This window comes from Exophiala oligosperma (genome assembly GCF_000835515.1).
Source record: "Exophiala oligosperma strain CBS 72588 unplaced genomic scaffold supercont1.7, whole genome shotgun sequence".
Classification (NCBI taxonomy): domain Eukaryota; kingdom Fungi; phylum Ascomycota; class Eurotiomycetes; order Chaetothyriales; family Herpotrichiellaceae; genus Exophiala; species Exophiala oligosperma.
In genome coordinates, this window is record NW_015622824.1 from 661,239 (window position 1) to 681,203 (window position 19,965).

General features: G+C 51.7%; 5 protein-coding genes across 5 annotated transcripts; 1 reads left to right on the plus strand and 4 right to left on the minus strand.

Moving 5' to 3' along the window:
- Window positions 1-2,787: 2,787 nt before the first annotated feature.
- On the minus strand, window positions 2,788-4,902 carry PV06_07538 (uncharacterized protein; the record flags this gene model as incomplete). The annotated part of the gene is made up of 1 exon (XM_016408793.1): window positions 2,788-4,902. One exon carries the CDS (start codon window positions 4,900-4,902, stop codon window positions 2,788-2,790), a length of 2,115 nt encoding a protein of 704 aa, XP_016260547.1.
- A 605-nt stretch (window positions 4,903-5,507) lies between these two features.
- Window positions 5,508-6,846, minus strand: PV06_07539 (uncharacterized protein; the record flags this gene model as incomplete). Its single annotated transcript, XM_016408794.1, has 2 exons — window positions 5,508-5,957; window positions 6,010-6,846. 2 exons carry the CDS (start codon window positions 6,844-6,846, stop codon window positions 5,508-5,510), a joined length of 1,287 nt encoding a protein of 428 aa, XP_016260548.1.
- A 778-nt stretch (window positions 6,847-7,624) lies between these two features.
- Window positions 7,625-9,838, minus strand: PV06_07540 (uncharacterized protein; the record flags this gene model as incomplete). Its single annotated transcript, XM_016408795.1, has 4 exons — window positions 7,625-8,635; window positions 8,812-8,865; window positions 8,918-9,370; window positions 9,422-9,838. 4 exons carry the CDS (start codon window positions 9,836-9,838, stop codon window positions 7,625-7,627), a joined length of 1,935 nt encoding a protein of 644 aa, XP_016260549.1.
- A 986-nt stretch (window positions 9,839-10,824) lies between these two features.
- On the plus strand, window positions 10,825-12,608 carry PV06_07541 (uncharacterized protein; the record flags this gene model as incomplete). Its single annotated transcript, XM_016408796.1, has 4 exons — window positions 10,825-11,046; window positions 11,100-11,420; window positions 11,468-11,554; window positions 11,610-12,608. The coding sequence occupies 4 exons, from the start codon at window positions 10,825-10,827 to the stop codon at window positions 12,606-12,608; spliced, it is 1,629 nt and encodes a 542-aa protein (XP_016260550.1).
- Window positions 12,609-17,450: 4,842 nt separating this feature from the next.
- Window positions 17,451-19,889, minus strand: PV06_07542 (uncharacterized protein; the record flags this gene model as incomplete). The annotated part of the gene is made up of 8 exons (XM_016408797.1): window positions 17,451-17,931; window positions 17,985-18,260; window positions 18,312-18,472; window positions 18,522-19,025; window positions 19,080-19,350; window positions 19,402-19,453; window positions 19,501-19,577; window positions 19,632-19,889. 8 exons carry the CDS (start codon window positions 19,887-19,889, stop codon window positions 17,797-17,799), a joined length of 1,734 nt encoding a protein of 577 aa, XP_016260551.1. The 3' UTR covers window positions 17,451-17,796.
- Between the last annotated feature and the right edge of the window lie 76 nt (window positions 19,890-19,965).

Consider the following 19,965-nt stretch of genomic DNA (forward strand, 5'->3'; position numbering starts at 1 on the left):
TGTGTATGCGGCGTTGGAAGGGTTGGATTGTCAAGTGCGAACCATTCCAGGGACGAATTGTGTGACCATGACAACGCTAAATGGATACTTTTGTCTTCTTGATGAGGATCTGGCACCTTGTTCCCAATTGCCTCTGAAAACCCTCTGGGTCTGAATCCATAATTGACCGCGCAGAGCTCGAGGAATCACCGATAGACCATCACAATCCTGAAGAGCTGGCAATGTCCGCACGCCTGACACCAGTCACGTTCGCCTCTCATGGCTCACCTTGGATGTGCTGCAAGGAGTCGAAATCGTCCGAATGGTGGGCCAAAGTCAGTTTCTTCATAAAGTGGCTGAGAAATATACTCACAACGCTTACAGTTTGGACAACAAGCCCTCGACAATGGTGTCAAGGGAGTCGTCTTTATTGGCGCTCATTGGGAAGAATTGAACGACAAGATCCGCGTTGCGACCAAATTTGACCCTGGGCGGGCGCAAATGGACATGGTCCCCAGGTCACACTGGGAAAACTATCCGATCAACGTATCGGAGAAACTTGCATACCGTGTGATTTCCTTGCTTCGGGAACACCAGTTTCATGACGTCGAAGCCGATCCAACTTTCGACTGGCACGACGACACCATCACGCCGGCGAAATGGATGTTCCCCTCTGGAACGCCGCCGGCCACAGTTGTGAGCCTGAATGCGAGGTTCAAACCTTCCTTCCACGTGAAGATAGGGATGGCCCTGGGCAAACTTCGAGGCGAGGGTATTCTGATCGTCGGGAGCGGCGGTGCCGTCCACAATCTCTACCGCAACAACTGGTTGCCCATGCTGAGGTCAGGCGACAACTTCCAACAAAACAAGAAACCTGCCCAGTGGGCTCTTGACTTTGGCAGCGCCGTCATGGAGGTGATCAAGAACAACGAGGTGAGCTCGTCCGCCGCTCATGGCTTGCCGAGTATAGGTTTCACTGATACTGTGCAACAGGGTCCTTCGCTCTCAGGTGGCTTGATCCGATTGACACAGCATCCCAAGTACAAGGACGCTCATCCAACCGACGACCACTACTTTCCTCTGCTTGTGGCTGGGGGCGCCGCTTCTACAGCCGCAGGCCACGGCAAGCTCATGGCACAGACCTGGGAGCTGCAAAACATGTGTAACAGCCAATATGTCTGGGGTAGCTGGGTTGAGTCTGACGGCTAGATCAGCAATGATCACGTTTGACTACTCAGCTCACACAAATGTCTAGCCCAGCTCTGTACTGCAACTCATTATGTATCTGTTCAGTGATATTCTTACGTTGGGGGGTTTTTTGTCTGAGTAAATGCCTGGCTATAGGCTTACAACAGCGTAGAACACATTATCCTCTGCAACGACTCAGGGGCCGATCTACGGCTCGAAATCGCTGACCAGTCTCTATCTCTTAACATCGACCATCAACTTGCCTCCTCGACGGTATCTACCGTCACGTTGTTTACGTAAAGCGGCTGACTCTCAACTTCAGCGGTCCATAGTAGCCATGCACGGTCCCCAGCAGCATGCATACCGGCGGTGGTGTCCTTGGCCTGCCTGCGAGTGAGAGGTTCGAAACTTGATTCGTCCGATCCGTTGGCCCAGGTCCTTGGATTGTCGTCCTGTAGGCCAGAGTATGCATTCTTCAAGAGCACCGCCATTGTCTGCACCTTGGCGTTGGACTGGGCGAAGACGGCCTTGTACACGGCTTCCCTGATGTCGGTGCCGAACGTGACAAACCCGTGCTTTCTCATCAGGACGAGGTGGGTGTCGGGAGACACCGTCTGTGGCGTCGCGTGCGCATTTTCAGGGGAAACAAATGTCTGTGCCAGGTCGGCACCCAGAGCCAGAGTGCTTATGAGCATGTCGTGAGGTTGCGTGTCGTTGTAGGAGTTTTCGATGTCATACACCGGTACAGGGTCGTAGCCGACGAAGCCGGCGGTGTGATAGACCGCGCGGAGTGGCACGCCTGCAATCGCGTACGGCAGCACATCCTCGCTGTGGGAATGAATGACGCTGTGCACGTCGGGGAAGCGCTTGTACACCTCGCCGTGGATGTACCGTTCGATGTAGCCACGGGGAGCGTCCGGTGTGATGGCAACACTATCATTGACGCGATACTGGATCAGCTGGTCCGCTGTGCTGACGGTCGCAGGCGCCATGTCTCCAGACATCAAATATACCGCCGCATTCTCAGGATGGCGGACTGAGATGTGTCCGTAGGCATCCAGCACCGAGTGAAAATGCAGAATGTGGTTGGCCGTGACCAGGTCTCGCTGGATCTGTGCGTCGCATTAGGGCGCGTCCACGCATTTTCAACAGTCAGCTTACCCGTTTGAGGCTGACCATGGTGAATCTTGATGTTGGGCAAGAAGTCGAGGAGCCTTGGAAATTGGAATTCAGCTCTTTTTGGATTATTCTGGTCTCGCTGAACGATCTAGGATCTCGTGGGACAGGTTTCGCTACCTGGAGCACGGAAAAATGCCCTGTCATATATACCCCACTACCATCCACACGCACCAATTCCAATTCCGAAGATCGAATCCGCCTCTCCGGATTGTGGGCTGCTTGCAGGCTCTACCGAGATACCGGTTGTATGGTTGGAGACCCGATTCCTATGATCTGACGTGGATAATCTTGAGTATCGCGCGAGGTCATGTATGTTATCACTGCAGATACAGGTCGGAGCATGGTTATCGGGAGAAGCGCAGAGGATTTGGCACGATCTAAAGTCGAGTTTGGAGCAAAACTCTGACAACGAGAGCGCTAGAAAGAATGCATTGCTGCTACTCAACCAAGCCTAGATCCAGTAGACCAATCCGCAGCCCTGTCACTCGTTGAGACTCTAGCTTCGACAATTTCAAAGATTGGCAACTCTGCTAGGCGAGCAACAATGTGATGCAAGGTTGGCAGAGTGTCGAGGTCAAGCTGTTTGATCTCGATCGTGGCTGTTGTAGCGCGCCTACTCGTAGAGGACTCAACCATCTGTTTGTCTGACTCTGGGTAGTACACGTCGTACTCGGCATCTAGGTGCTGTTTACCCCTTGCACCATTAACTGCTTCACCAACTGCCGGCATGTACCTATGCACAAACGTCCCGGAAGGTGGCGGCAGCACATTCTCATCGTTTTCAATATTGACCGGATCCGAGACTAACCCATGGAGGTTCAAAGCTGCCCACTCCGTACCCCTCCAACTCAGCCGTGCCTGGTAATGCCCTGTATCATATGTGCAAACTATGTCTGTGTGTACGGCCGGCAGACCGTATCTTTCCCGCTCAGCCACAACTGCCTCGGAGAGATTGTCAAACATGATCGGACAGTAACTTCCGCGCACCGGAGGTTCTCCTGCTTCGGAAGCATTGTACTGGACGCCATGGATCGAAAAGACCAGTGAGTCGTGCGTCCCACCAGCCAGCCAGTCTACATTCCGGTGATTGCGGATGGAGAGCGTCGCAACCGCGACAGTGTCTGACTTCTCAAAGGAATATTTCTCGCTGGGAAACAGATTCCGTAGTAATGTGGCACTGGTCTTGAATACGATGCTCGCTATCACTGTCGACGGACCGGTCTTTCGGGTCAATGACCGTCGAGAAGAATCGGATTGAGTTGGAAACGGCCCAAAGACCGTCGGTTGCAGCCACGAGGGATTCTTCGCACGCTTCCATTGCCATTCTCTCAAGATCTGAGAGGAGGCGTGATGTTCATCGTGACTAAGCGCCATATCGAGGTGTTTCCGTACGCTCAGTTCATTGTTCTCTTTCCCCTCTTGAACTCGATCCCCGCCGACAACGAGGGATAGTTTCTGAATGAACGTACCACGCTCGTGGCGTGCCTTGTTGAACAGCTGCAGCCTTTCTGGAACCTCACTCGATTTAGTGTCCCCAGACAGCATCACGCCTAGCGATACAGCATCCTCCATGGCCATGACGGCGCCTTGGGCGAGATGAGGCGTGAATGGATGTGCAGCGTCCCCTATGAGAGCCAGCCGACTCTTGGCAAACGTTGACAGCATGTCCATGTCGTAGAGAGGCCAAACTTTTAACGTTGCCGGATCAGCCTTTCTGAAGAGGTTGACAAACTTCGCATCATGACCTTCGCAGAGCTCCAAGAGTTTCTCCTTCGGATCACCGATGTAGCCCTCCGTCAACTCGGACTTGTGTGTTACCACACAATTGTATTTGGTGTTGCCCAGTGTAGTGTAGATTATGGTCTTGGTGTGAGGACTGTAGATCATGTCCATGGTTTCGTCGGTAGGAATATGTATCGACGGGTCTGGCTCGAGATCTTTCCTGGAGAACATCATCCGAAAGCAGTTGTGGCTACTCGGATACGGCGAGGTTTTGGTAATTGCATCTCGCGCTCTCGAATAGACGCCATCTGCTCCAATCACCACGTCTCCGTGGAAGCTGGATCCGTCCTCTAGCTCTATGGTCGCTTCTTCTGGGTCGACCGCTCGAATCTTGCTCGAGAGGTGTATAATGGCAGGGTCTCCTTTGCCCTCAACCGTTGTCGCTAGTTGGAGCAAGCCTCCAAGGAGTTCAACGCGAGAAGCAAGAAGCCACTCATTCTGCCACCTGCCCGCCGTCAACTTCCGGTCTTCGTGCCCAAACTGATCCCCAGTGTGTTTGAAGAATCTGATGTTGTTCATCGGCACTGCGTCCCCTGTCTCTGGGTTGTAGCCCAGGAGGCGAAGGAGACCGACTCCGTTTGGTGCCAGGTGTATGCCATACCCGGTGCCTCGAATGCTGCTTGCTTGCTCAAAAACGTGCACTTCGTGGCCCTGGTGCCGCAGTGCTATTGCGGTAGAGAGACCGCCGATGCCGCCACCGACAATCAAAACCCGCAGACTGGGTGTGTGGTCGCCATCGGTACCATTTGGTATACTTTCGGATACGTCTCCCATGATTGGTAACGCCAACTTAGCTTTCTCGAAGAGTCTGTAGTTCTCAGAAGCCGAAAAGGTTGACAGTGAGGGCTTTTATTCCTGTTGCTGAGGACTGCTAAGCTTGGTTCGTCATGCGCATGGTGGGTTCTTGCCCAGGCCACCGTTGTCCAGCTACTGTCGACAATAAAAGTCGACTTGCTACGTGGGGATTTTTGAAGTTGATTCTTGCAGACGCTGATCTCAAGATCGATGGGTGCAGCCCTTGGACTATCCCACACGGCTCGGCTGAACGAGCGGTCGTGTGTGGGAGCGTATCGGTAAAGGCATACCCACCAGTGCAAAGTCTCCTGGACTCCCAAGTTCACGCCCAGGTGCTAGCTCCCTTCTAGGATGCTTACGCACAACCGATTCGGAGTTTCTACTCCGTACAACGTTCCATACAAGCTAGTGAAAGATTCCCTATCCTTTTGTACATGGCTTTGGGTCGAGTTTATTGAAGTTTATCGAACAGTAAGGTAAACATGCGAGATGCCAAAGTCACAGTCACTTAGCATCACGCCAGGCGTCGAGTTACGTAGTTTACACTGCAGCTTGGAATCAATGCTTGAGTCACTGCTATCGTATCAAATCTGTTGATCAAGCTCATCCGCCACGATATTGGCCGCAACTAAGCAGGCTTGTTCTGCCTCGAGAGCAATATCTCTGTTCCAAAGCCAGTCCATCCTGTACTGAATGGCTTTCCTAAGCGCCGTTGGATCGTCGAGCACCCCGATGCGTCGTAAGTTGAAGATCTCGAGTGCTTCATCGCTCAGTTTTGCGTTGAGCTGGGCACGTGGAAGTCGAATCTTGTCGTATCCACGGAAAGCGGCCGAGATGTGTCTTACTTCTTTGATGTTTCCCAATACGGCTGACATGACCCAAGCATCCTCAATGGCTTGACCGGCGCCTGCTGCATGAGTTGGTAGTGCCGCGTGAGCTGCGTCCCCAATGATACATACTTTTCCCCTGTGCGACTGCGGAATATCAGGTATTTTCCAGATCGACCACTTCATGATGTTTGGGCGATCGAGAGCCTGTGGCAATAGTCAGCAAAGGTCTTCTGTAACAAGATCAAGTCCTGGATACCTTTAGTAGCTTGAAAGTCTCGGGGGGCCAGTCACTGAAAACTCGTTCGATTTCCTCGAAATCCGTCGATTGTACCCATGGGCCTTCCCAAGTCTTTGACCCAGACTTTGTCGCGATGAGATTGAATGTAGCACCAAAGTCTATGGGAAATGAGGCCGTGACGCAGTTGTTACCGCAAAACGTGAACGAGTTCATGGCCAGCTCGTCTCCCATTGCTTTGCGGGCCTCTTCCATGGGTAGCAGCCCTCTGTAACCGACTACACCGGTGAAAACCGGCTCGTACTCTTGCCAATTCTCAGGAAATACGAACTTGCGCGTGGCCGAGTGAACGCCATCTGCCCCGACCACGCAATCTGCTTGCGCAGTTGTTCCGTCGTGAAAGTGTAGCGTGACGACGTGTTCGGACTCTTCGATAGACTTCAGACGCTTTCCGAGATGGGCATTCTCCTTGGGGAGAACACTGACCAGTGCGTCGAGGAACTTCCCTCGATGGATGCTGCTTTGCCCAGTCTCGCTTTTGACAGAGCAGATTTTCTCCCCCGCGTGAGTTCCAGTTGCATAGACGAAGTCGTACCACGTGTTTTTGTGTTTGCGATCCAGGTTGCCGGTTTGTAACTTCAAATACGCCTCGTATACTGTCGGCGAGATACATCTGAGCGCCCTCACGGCGTTGGGACCGAGCAGGAGACCAGCGCCGACTTCAGCAAATTCTTCTGCTGCTTCGTAGACATTAGCCTGGACATGAGGATACCTCATCAGCCCGATTGCCGTAAGTATACCACTAATACCCCCGCCGACTATGGCGACGGAAAGACGGTGTTCAGACTGGGAAATCATGATGGATTGTTGGACGGCAATGCGAGCAATGGTTGTTTGATGCCTTGTTCTCCAGAAACCTCTAGCAGAAGACTTTGAAATGACTGTGTGCCGGCCAAAAACATGGCGTGTAGGCTCGATAATGTATCAAGCCTAGGGTAGGGCTCTGGTGCTGCTTGTGGTGTGTGTTTTTGCAATGAGGCCGAAGTTCGAATCAATCTGTCAGGGTCAAGGGACAAAGCTTTCTAGAGTAGAGATGGTGATCTCCGAGCAGGCTGCATAAGGGAACCGAAGACAAAACGCGCGTGAAGGTACTCTTGCACGCCCGCAATCAGTTCCAAGAATCCGCGGACTCGCATCTTCGGTTAACGCGAGATCGTACAAGATATCCCGATGCTGTCCGGGTAATCCAAGCGTGTGGGCTTGTGGGCTGCCGAGATGAGCTAGTGATCGCAAGATCCTGAGAGCTTGCCGAGTGGGAAGCTAGCAGCCCCAGATTTCACCCCTGCACGGTACAATGCCTCTGGGGTGCATATCTCGCCTCTCGGATCACATTGGCCAGCCCAATTCCCCACCTACAGGACGAGATACGGCCCAGTTCGCCACTTACTTGTGAAGTATTCAGGCGCAACATTTGCCGTTACAGCAATATGGCCGCATGATTCAGCCTTACGGGTAGGCAGGTTTGAGATATCAACACAGCTATGATGCAAAAACTTGCCTAGAACTATCTGGAGACATTCGAGCTGGATGGTCTTCAAGTCCCCCGTAATCCTCGACCGAAAAGACGCGTGGTAAGTCACCCGTTGCTCTCGTGATCGATCATATTGACCACTGCGAGGTGCCGAAGGACATTCCGGAGTACCAACGACATCCTAACGTTCAAGCATGAGAGAATGTGAATGCCGGTTTCCAAAGTCGAGCGGGCGTAACCCCGGTTTGGCGTGTTCTGAATTACTTCTCCAGCCCAGAGTACCACTGTTGCCATGTAGATACCTACACAAACGTGAGGGCTTTCCGTGAGTCTGGTGTTGACGGGATGAAGAGCAGCACCGTCGGTCATGGACTGCCGAGTAAAGATGGTTTGGTCCTTTGCCAGAGCGACAAGCTCTGCGGCGTGCCATAAAGCCACCTCACAACTGCTGCTCTGCCTCCAAGATCTAAGTGCAGTATGTGCACTTCCTGAATGCTTGAAACTGTGAGCGTACGCCCGTACCAGACTGTGTATAAGGGTAAAGTCGACATGCATATTCACAAAGGCCAAGTGAAATAGCAATTGCTTCCAGGGAGCAAGTTCAACAGTGGTAGAACCAGTCTTGATTTGCCATCTATGAAGAGCCAGTTCAACAAGGGACCGCTTCCAAAGCGAATCCGATGCCGGATCGCTGGTACTCTGTCCACGCGTATGCCAGGAGAGAACCGTCAGATACGTGAGGCTGAACATGGAGTCAAGTGGTTTCAAGCTCTCGTCGCAATCCATATGTGGAGTCAGCAAGGTTCGTAGCAAGATAGTAGCATCGGTGACAGATGAACAGGTCGAACTCTGAGCGGAGGCGCCTTCTGGGGTGATTGCATGTTCAAGAGTCGCAAATGTTGGATACAAATTTGGTGGTCGTTGCAATAACATGACTCGATAGCTTTCGAGCATGTAAAGGCTGTTGACCAGCCTGGAAGACGTCAGCAATCTTGAAGATTCAAGGAATACGAGCAGCTGACCACCACTCATTGCTTTCTTCACTTTTGCAAGTCGAACAGCTGAGGTTGAGCAAGCCATGTTGCCTTGCAACCTGGTTTGGGTGAGCAGATGCGCCTGATTGAATTGAGCAAGTTACCATACTTGCAACATTTGCATGTGAAAAACTTCTGCACACTCAAAACAACGTGCATCGCCACTACACAAGCCGAATATCTCCAATGCAATATACTATATGTCTCAGGTTCAGCTAGGGAGCCTAAAATGACAGAGACGAGATGTGCAAGACTTACTGTTTGCACCACACTAATGGCCTGGGATGGATTTTGCGCATCTTGGAAGTAGGCCTGTAGCTGGCTCAGCGGTATAATAAGACGCTGGATTTCAGGTTGGGCTTACCCTACTGAACAAAAGCCTCCTTGCGTCGGTGTACATGCTTCTGGCAATCGTGAAGCTTCCTTCGATAGTAGAGAGAAGACCACCGACTGCAGCCATTGCCAAGATGAGATCAGGAAGTGTGCTTGATGTAACTCGAAAACGTTCAAAGGTTGGAAAAGCAGGCGCCATCCCAGCCATAAATAGGTTCAGGAAATAGTTGACTATGTCAATGTCGTGATGCTGTATGTTTGGATTGAGGTTTTGTAACCAGCTGGGAGGTCCTTGTTTGCCACTCTGGGAGAGCTGGATTGTTTTGGAACGTCTGGTTCCAGGATCCCTGGCCGCGTACATTTGTTCTCCAATGCTTGTGTCACCATCTGCAATGTAGACAGCGCTCCCTTGATTTGACAAATCATCAAGCCGGCCGTCAAGTTCAAATGTTGTATGCAGTGGTAGAAAGAAGGGGTCGAAATACTGAACATATTAGCACGGTAGAAAGGCTTTCCTCTCAAAAAAAAACCTGACCTCGAAGGAATTGAACCGTGAGTCGAGGCTCATGAAAGGCTCAGAAATGACATCCTGCCTCTGGTTAATCAAGGGCGGACTCATAAGGTCCATGTCAGCTGTGTTCATTTCATCGAGATGGTCGAAATTTCTCCAACTTGATTCTTCTATGCTAAAATCAACATCACCTGGTGCAGGAGCGTAGGTGAGTATTCCTGGCGAGCAAGCCATCGATGGAAACAGATGCTGCGGGGCAAAGGACGTAGAGGGCGGCTGCTGTGTCTGCAAAGATTGACTTGTCGATGTTTGTACCTCGTCAACTGTATGACTGCTTTCCATGTGTTCAGCACTCGCAGGCAATGTGATGGAAACTTTATACCCAGAACGGTTCAATGTGCTAGGGTTCGTGGAGTCTCTAGTTGGAGGAACAGCTGCCATTTGCAGAGAGGTGATTGTCGGGTTGAGATCCTCAGCCGTGTCTTTTCTTGTGTAGAGGCATGCTTCGCTCCTCGCGCTACACCTTTGACATGGCACCAAACCATTACATTTCACCTTGTGCAGGCGACATCGCTCACAGGCCTCGGTCGTTCTCACCTTCTCGCCATCAGGAGCAGTTTTCGATGATGCATTGTCTTGTCCTCGACAGAAATGATTCACATGCCGACGGTAGACATCCTGGCGTTTGAATCCTTGCCGACAAAATGAACATACATATGGCGACTCTTGCGTGTCTGTGACTTCGTTGAGCGTTTCAGCCGCCAGCGAGACGAAACACCCAGGAGCTTACGTGTTCGTTGATGTCGTAAGAGATGTTCTTTTCGGGCGAAATCGCGGCTGCAGCGATGGCACTATGACTCGAAGAGGTCAGTCCATTTGGAGTTTCGATACGTGGTAAAGCTTTAGACGTGGCCTGTTAAAGAGTCACTCACTTGGTGTCGGATCATACTGCGTGACTGGACCTCAGCCGAAGCCAAAGATGTTGCAGACATTCGATTGCTTTCAACGCAGACTTGGAGCTGCAACCGACGAGGAGCTCGTGGGGATTTCTGGGGAAAAGAAGTTGTACGAGCTGATACTCCGTACATACTCCTCCGGGGTCTTCGCGCTTATGAATCTCGGGGCATGAGTTCGTACTACTAATAAGCGAGACCAGCGGGACCCACTCAAGGCCGGGCGCCTTGGCTGGACCCTGGAACAACGTCGACACCTCGACATCACCTCAACTAGGTCCATTCTAGTAAGACTCGGCAAGGGTTCAGGAAAGGATCTCTGATAAGAGAAGTCCACGGCCACCTAGCCAACTACATGACTTCCCACCAGAAACGCCGATTCGAACTCTTGGCCCAGCCTATTACTGTGTCACTTCGTAGACATCTAGCCACTGGAGCGGAAAGAATTCTGCCTACAACGCGCCCAGTGTGACGATGAACAACCAGATACCACAACATGGCGCCAGAGCAAGATGGCCAGGGGAAAGAGAGCCTGACGGCTCTGATGCGGAGTCGGCCTACAGGCCTATAGACGCTTCCTTGACGGCGACCTTCAAGAACGCCATGTTCGCGAGAACAAGGCTGGAAACGGGGGTTGAATATCTACAGAAGGATGAATTGAATCCACTTCTGGTGGCGGAGACGTCAGCTGAGCCGGTTCGTCTTGTCCCCCCGAGCCAGCTCGCCTGTACTGATACATATTGCTGCAGTTGCATTGGCCTGCCAGCGCTCTCTCGGCGAACGTATCGGAAGACCATGGCTTCTCGGCGACCGAAATCAAAGAGTACGTTGAGCTTTGTACTCGGGATTTCATTTCCAAGGCACCCTTCCTTCGAGATGTGCCTGCGTCATTGTTCTACCAACTGCCAGCGCCGCTGTACTTCACCCTGGCGATGGCGTGCATAGGAGCCATGTTGGGTGAATGCTCTATCGAGAGAAGCTCCAAGTTGTGGTGGTCATCCTTGAGACTTCTGATGGGTCAGTTGGAGGTGGATAACCGCGAGGCTCGCAAGATGGAATTGATCAAGGCAGTGGGTTGGCGTGTTCTGCCCATAGGAGGTCTGCTGAAATCAGACAGTGGGTCTTGCTCGAGTCCTACGGTCTGTTGAGTTCCGACCGCTTGACGTGGAACCGAACCAGCATGGCTCACGGCTACGTGGAAACGGTAAGATCCAGTCTCCCCCCGTCGTCCAACTATACTCACCGTCTCATCGGGATAGGCTGTGTGGAGGCTTCTAGATCAACTCAGAGACTCAGAAGACGACGCAAGAAACCATCCCAACTTCCTCAGTGCAGAGAATTACTTGAAGTTGGCCATTCGTTTCTTCCCGGTCGGTGTTCTTGAGCTGACACCGAAGACTAGGCCGATCGTATCATACTTTGCCGTCGTTGATCTACTGCGATCGTACCATTTCAGTCAAGCTTCGAATTTATCAGCTCCAGAGGTCTTATGCATCGTCAACCCTCAACGGCCAAAGACGGCCTTGGGCAACGATCCGCAAGGTTTCCCAAATAACTCGAAATCAGCGCTCACCAGCCTCGTTGGCATAATGGGCCGCGTTCACACTCTTGCCCTGGTTTTCAATCCTCTGCTGCGAATACCGGCTGATCGTGTGATGAGCACAGCCAGATGGAAGCCCTGCGACTACATTCCCTTCTCAGGTGCCATGGAACTGGCGGAGATGACCAGCAGACTTTTCAACAATCTCGACACGTGGCGGCGCGCTTATTCGGCGACGGCGAAGCCTGAAGTCATTCTTCTGTGGCACTTTTGCCAGCTCTACCTGAGTCTGCCCGGCCTGCAACTGCTGATCGAGCTGTCTGGCTATCCTCCGCGTTGTCCCACTGACGCGTCTGGTATCGGCAACACCTCGTATGACGCGTCGGCAAAGCTCGAGCTCGTGACCTATGACCTCAAAAGAGGGCAGGAAGCATCGGAGCATGCTTGGAAAATACTTGCCCTGAGTTCCGACTGCAGTGATACTCTGGCCACCGTGATCTGGAAGCCCCTGGCGTTGTTTTGTGCAGGCCTGGTCATATGGGGCAGTATTTCAGTACAGAAGGATGGCAGCGCTCAAGCTACCCTCAAAATTTTGAACCTTTTCGAGGCTGAAATCTCCAAAACGAAATCTCCGGGTGCTCGCGAGATGTCTGAAACGCTGAGGAGGTTAGAGGGAAGACCGCTTGGAATGCAACCTGGTGGATGTCTAGAGCTGTAACGGCATTGGGAACAAAGGAGTACACACAGGCCTGGAGGCGTTGGAAGCTCATGGTTTGAGAGATGGAGATGAAATGGTTTTGCCGCTGTGAGAAGAAAACAAAGACTGGTGCTTCGAGTTTTAGCACAGAAGTTCTGGTCATATACAATCGCCTCCTTAACAGTATTGGTACCACTACCGCGCGGCCTGCATATCTACAAACTGGAAAACCTCAGTTCAAGTTAGGGGCACTTTGCCTGGCTCATGACATGTGCGTCTGGCTCGTGCTACATACAATGCCTCACGTGTACCTCCAAGTGTCGAATCCCACCCATCCACGTCGGCCACCCTTGTCCGAGCAACCCGCCCGTCACTCCCGATGTGTCAGGATGTGCCACTTTTCCAAAAGATTGTGACGGGCCCAGTAACTGCGATACTTCTTGCCAAAGACAAACAGGAATGGCAATAATGCGGCCAGTCCAAGCGACAGAGAGCCCCAGGCGTAGAATGAATGTTTCAGACCGACCTTAACCGTCCAGTCGTTGACAAAGTAGCTGAATCCAAAGGCGAAGAAGTTCTTCAAAGTCTGGCAGCAGATGAAGATCTCGGCTGTCATGGAGCGGTACGAGTCGACTGCGTAGCTGGAGACGCCACTGACCGCAAAGACGATCCCAAAAAGGATGAGACCGTGCACCGTCGCACATGCGTAAGGGCTCAGTCCGTCGGCCACGGCGACGCCCCAGCCCATCAGAGACGCGCCGGTGAAGAAGGCCAAGAAAGCAGGGATCAACCGGTATTCCGGCTCATAGACGCCCTGGTTGCGTCGCGCGCACCATCTGATCAGTCGATCGGAAACCAGCGCGTTCAGAGTGGAAGCGATCGCGCCGCCAATAAAAGGGCCAAATGAGAGGCGCCCAATTGCCGCCGAATTCATGTGGTAGGGCGCTTTCGCAAAGGCCTGCGGTATAATGAAAGCCACTATGATGAACATGACCAAAGACAGGCTGTACACGAGGACGACGAGAGCAATTGCTGCATTCGCCATGACACCCCAGGGAGCGAAGTAGAGCTGCAGCAGGTTCTCCTTGCTGTAAGTGGTCGTGAAGATGGCCAGGCTCTGGTAGAAAGTCTTCTTTGGAGAGGCATGCTCGACGGGTTCCGACACCGTCTGGTCTATATGTGCGGCAGAAGCAGTACCTTTCTCCTCTGTCTGCTCGACAACGCCGGCAGCAAGATCTTCAATTTTGTCCTGGGTGCCTTGGTCGATCTCTCGCCGTGTGTCGCGAACGTATGACGTTTCAGGTACGAGGAAAAATTGGAGGACGATGTGTATCCCTCCAAAGATGATCATGAAGTACCAACTGCACACGGATACGACGTCAGTAAATCGAGCCAAGTGTCAAGTGACAAGGAGGTTCTACTTACAGCCACTCCCAGCCCATGGACTCAGCAATAGGGCCCGAAACCGCTCCGGTCAGGTTCGTGATAGCAACAATGACAAAGTTGGTGATTGCCAGATAAAGTCCTCGCTCGTGGACGAAGAAGATGTCACCGACCACGGCGTAAATAAGCGACTCGTATGGCGAGGCGGAAAATCCCTGGAGGACACGAGCAGCCACTAGTGCTCCATACGACCGAGTCCCAACAGTGGCCCCGACTATATGTCCAACAAGAGCCATGACGGCGCTGAACAGGAAGCATGGTCTCTTGCCATACTTGTGTGCAAAAGCACAGAAAAAGGGTCCCGTTATTCCAACGGTGAGTGTGAAATAACCCGAGGTCAAGACAACCTTCGCGATCGGAGCATGCACATCTTTGGAAATCGTAGGGAAGGATGGGTTAAGCATTGCCGTGATGACAGCAAAGTAAAAGATGGTTCCCAGCAAGGTGACGCCCAAAACGGTCAGTTTCTTGGTGTAGCTCCAGTTCAACGGATCGTTCGGGTCATCGGAAGGTTGTGGTACAAGAACTATGTTTGCATTTTTGCTTTTTCCATGACGAAGAAGGCCCAATGCCCCAGGAGACTTCGACTTGGCTGCAGAGTCGTCTAGTAAGACGGTGCCAGGAACATGTGGAAGCTTGCGATCTTCCAGGATACCGAGAAAAGGCATTCTCTTGAGATGTGCACGGGGTCCCTAGTCAGTAGGAAGGGTTTTCAGATCAAAGGATCTGTTCGGATATGACAGGTCTTGCGGTTATCAGGTCGTATGTGGTGCAACCGCGACTCAACATCTTGCTCGATTTTACCAGAGGCAGAGACATTATATGGATTTCAATAGGATAGCTTAACGACAACCGAGCTCTCAGGCTAGAAGTTAGTGACTGAAAGGCTAGTGAGGGAGGGCCATATCCCACACGGGTCAACCCACACGGTTTTATGACTAGAAGGTTGACATCTACTCCGTACTGTACGAAGTAGGACGGCATAGCTTTACTTTCCCCATGAACAGGCGAAGCTATCCCCGGCCATCCCACAAAGATCGCCGGGGTCTAGTAGAGGTGCTGCAGCAAGGACAAACGATCTAGCCAGCAGGCTAGAGATGAAGCCGATCTCGTGCATCCGCAAAAGAAGAGCGATTGAAGTGGCCAGAAACTCTCTCGTGGGCAGACGAGAAGTGTATCACGTACACAATAAAAACCGACGTCTCAGGACGAACATAGGTAAGAATCAGTTGGCGCACTTGCATACTAGAGTCCCTGGTCAGAGACCTTAAGCTATATTAGTTTGTGGGAGGTTATTATGGATTGGTCATGTTGAGAGAGTGGAATCCCCTGGTTATTTCACCCACGTCTCGCAGCAGAACTAAAGAGCTCATCAATAGGATTTCGGCCTGGTTTTGTAAATAGAGGTCTACGATGAGCGTAAATACAGGAAATTTCACGCGGCGAGTCGTAATGAGAACTACGTAAACAGGTAAATGCTGAAACGAGACTGAAAGAATCGGAGGAAGCGATGTCATGGAGCATCGAAAGACGAAATAAAGAAGTAGAGTGACAGACGAGATGCATCGTGATGGTTTTAGAAACAAGTCCAGACAAGTTTACGAACGTTCAAGGTATCGAATAGGTGATGCTACAACAACCCTGCGACGCTGATTTCACGCAGCTCTGTGATTAGGCAGCTCCCGTGGATCGAGTCCCTGGCATGGGGACTGGCGTCCTGCCTCAATTCCACCCCTGATGGCGGACGACCAGCTCCAACCTCCATGTTGTGTCCGCTGGGAACTCTCAGAGAACCATCCAGCTGCCTCTGAGTGTCATGAATCTCAATCAAGCAGTCCAACCGGGTGCTCCGTCGCAGAGGACTCCCTGCTCTTGTCTCTCCTTGATACATTAAGGGGCAGGTTTTCCTTTGCCGGTCAGTCGAGTGCGGAAGAAGAAAGCGGGTAAAATAACCTCCTTGTGGCCTCCCGGCTACCCTGTCTCGACGTGGCCATGGTTGCTCGAGATGAGGGGAAACCTAGCTTCATGTACGTGTAGGCGAAGTGGCCTTCGTGGTTGTCCTGAAGCGCCGAGACTAAGTGACAAGTGATATCAACATGACAAGTAGACGGTTGGGTCACAGCGCTTCTTACAGTAGCAAACTCGCCTCTGCGGATTCCGCCTCATCCCATCGTTCCACATCAAGGAGTTTGTACATTATCCAGATAAAGTAGGCTTCGGGCTTATCAGACACCCTTCGAATCGACCAGCCCCAGCTTTTCAGGTGACTGTGTCAACGCCACAATCGACTATGCACATTCAAGTCAGAGGTGATGTACAGATGACAGTGAACATTCAAGTGCGGCTGAAATCCGACGAACCAACACAACCAATCATCGACGAGTGTTGTTTTTTTGACGAGGCCAGGAATCAATAAATAAACATCCTCGGTTGTCGATGGGGTTCCGTTCGTGTGGGAACGAATAAGCACGGCATGGACAATTGCCCTTGAGGTGTGTGTGTTAGTCACGACGACAACCTCAACGATCACTCAGTACCCTCCATACGTACAGAATTGGAGAATGGTACTCGATGGCGCCAACTTGCTCCCGTCAGCCCTAGCACCAAGCTTGTCTTCCATCTTAAGCTTGCGAGTGAGTCTTACGCACCTCGTTCCGGGATCATCGGGCAAACATAAAAGATCTGTCGGCGCTGGCTCTTGTGGTCCTTGTCACTCTGTTTTAATAGACCCGAACCACTTTTATAATTTTGACGCCACAGCACAAGGAAACGCCGGGGGCCAGCCACGATGGCAACGAACCAAACCATCAACCTCGCCGAGGCGTGTCTTTGTGTCTTTTCCAACCGCAATGAGAGGGATCGGATCAAGATTACGCATGAGATCTTCAGTCCAGACGTGACCCTGTACGAGTCCGACCGTGTGACCAAAGGTTACGAAGGTCTCGAGGGGCGGATGAAGGAATTGATCGCGGGCAACGATTTCGAATTCAAGGCCGCCTCTGAGCCGGTCGAAAATCACGGTCTGGTCATCATCGACTGGACCTTCGGACCAACCGGAGGCGACCCTGTGCTGAAGGGGACCGACATCACCTTGAACGAGACCGGCAAGATCGACAAGGTATGGGTCAATTTCTCAGGTTGAAGCGGGTGGGACGGGGACGGTCATCTTCACTTGAGACCAGAAGAAGTCGTGTGTGCTATAGCTGCGAAAAGAGCCAGTGATATGTGAAATGTGTGGAAGTTACCTGAAAGGACCGCGGGGATGAGCCATAAATGGTGCAGAATGACTTTATCGACAGATTTTGGTTTTGTAGGATGAAACGAAGGTGTGATCGTTTGAAGGCACTTTCATTCTAGACCTCAGCCCAAACAATACAAGGCTCGTCCTGAATTCCATTGTCGGATAGACTTGACAGAGTCCTTCTAAACAGCTTTGTCTCCGGATTGCCTCAGTAACTTACATACAGTGAGAATGAAAGAGACGTGACTACAATATCAGCAAGGAAGGGGCACAAAGCAGGATTCCACATGACTCGCTAAAACCCGGCAAAACATCTACGGTGCACCACAAAGTCTGTGAGGCGCACTCGCAATCTTGTCATGTTCAGTCGACAAATTCCTCGTGTTGCGATTCCATCAGTTAAACCCCTGTTACCGATGAAAGGCCACGCAGCTTTTCCGGGACTCTAAGCCGATCCAAACGCCCGTACTACAAGTTGAACTCCATATGCTGATGAAAGATCTGTCGAATCGCCATGTTCATCAGCTAGGCGATATTGCTCTCCGTCCTCTTGAGATCGGCCGCCGTGTCCTTTTCGACTGTTTCTCGCTGAGGCAATTTCTTGAAACCTAGACCGAAGCAGGCAACGAATGCTGCACATGTGCCGCCGACCGAAAGGTACTGGATCAAAAGGTCAGCTATGGAATGGAGTCGCAGGTGAATCCGAGACTTACGAAATCGTCAACAATGGCATGGTTGTATGCCTTCAACACTCCAGGTAGATCGGCTGGTGAGACCGCTGATCTCACTGCAGATGCTCCGACTTCAATGATATGTTCAGCATTGACACCTGGGGCATCTCGGTGCAAAGCTGAGCGTAGGCTGCCCGTGAAAAGTGTCTGTGCAATCGCAAGGAATATCGTGCCTCCAAGGTACTGACAAAAGAACACCTGTGACGTGGCCATGGCCTGTTCCTTCTTCGGGAGAAATCCTTGGATAGCAGTGATCGGCTGGTAGAACGTCAGTTTGAATCACACGATACTCTTTGTCGCGCCACTCACCATCTGAAAGACTGATGCACGGCCGGTGCCCACCAGTATTTGATACCCAATCCAGTTCCCAGTACCGGTTGTGGGAGTGAAAGTTGTTATCAAGCCTGAACCGATGGTCGAGACGATGGATCCGAATATGGCCCATGGAGTACAATATCTCAACACTTGCACTATTTCCGAGTCAGAAGAAACGAAATCTTTTGAGGCGAAGTGGCTCACCAATCTTTCCAGCAACGACTGCACCGATACTTTGAGATATTGCTGTAGGCAAAAGATACACGCCACTTAAGGTCGGGGTTGCTCCTTTCACGACCTGGAACCAGAGAGGCAAGTAATATGCAAGGACCATGTTCGAAGCCATTTGAAAGAGATTGGTAGCACAGCCAGCTAGTACCAGCCGTCTCCCGATGACATGTGGGGGAATCATTGCTTTTTCGCCTCGATGCCATTGCCATGCTGCAAAGATGAGGTACGTAACGAATGACCCACAGAAAAGGCCGATGACGGTTGCGGAATCCCATGCGAATTTGTTGCCTCCCCAGATGACCGCCAGCAACAACATCACCGAGGCGGGTGCGAAGAGAGCAAATCCGATCAGATCCAACTCTGTGATCAACTTCTTCCAGTTCGATCTGAGAGGCTGCTTCTCTGTTTGCTCTGGTATCGTGACAGTCGTGAGGACGAGGAGTACGACACCTGCAGGAGGCAAGCTAATGTAAAAGCCTAGTGTCGAGTAATCAGCCACGAAGTCACTTCAGGAAACGATTTCGGACCTACACCAACGCCATGAAATGTTTTGTGTCAAGGCACCTCCTATCAGTGGGCCAATGACCTGGCCAACAGTCGACAAGGCAATGCCTATTCCGGTGAAAATGGGCTTTTGGCCCTCTGGAGCGGTTGATGCAATGACTGTGAACGCCCCATTCAGTATTCCCGCGCCTCCCACGCCCTGGACTGCTCTTCCGCCTATCAACATCTTAGATGATGTCGCGGAGCCACAGATGGCCGACCCTACTGTATAAGTGGTCATAAATGTGATGTAAGTTTGCTGAAGATGACTGTCAGTACAGTTCCCTACGTGTTGCGCGGTGCGACTGACCTTGATTGGGATCAGGGTGTAGATCTTGCCGACGAGCGGCTGCATACATGCTCTGAAGGATGTTAGCACTGACGTTCAGGCTTTGAATGTGGAACATACGTCGCGATCAAGTAAGTGCTTCCGTACCAGCCAATATCCTCCAGTGACTTGAAATGCGTCGTGATTTGTGGTATGGCCTGTTATGAGAGTCAGATCAAGACGCGCCAAAATATCGATACCTTGGAACCCACCGTTGCAAGTATCGACCCATTGAGAGCCATGAGAAACACCGAGAAGAATACAGAGACAAAGAGAGTAACAAGTTTCAACATCGGCGGCTTGGATTGCTTGGTGGCATCTTTCTCTTCGGAAGAAGGAGCTGGGGCGTCGAGACTACTTCGTCGAGACGAGTCGTCTGCGGACCTGTCTGCGTGCTGCTCGTTGGATCCTGCATTCTGCTCATCCTTTGTAGCCGTCGAATCTTGTACATCTAGGCCAGACTTAGCCATTGTGAACATTCATGCCAAGTGACTTGTCACGCGATAACCATAGACGGAGCCCGTTCAATGTCATTTTTATCGTGCT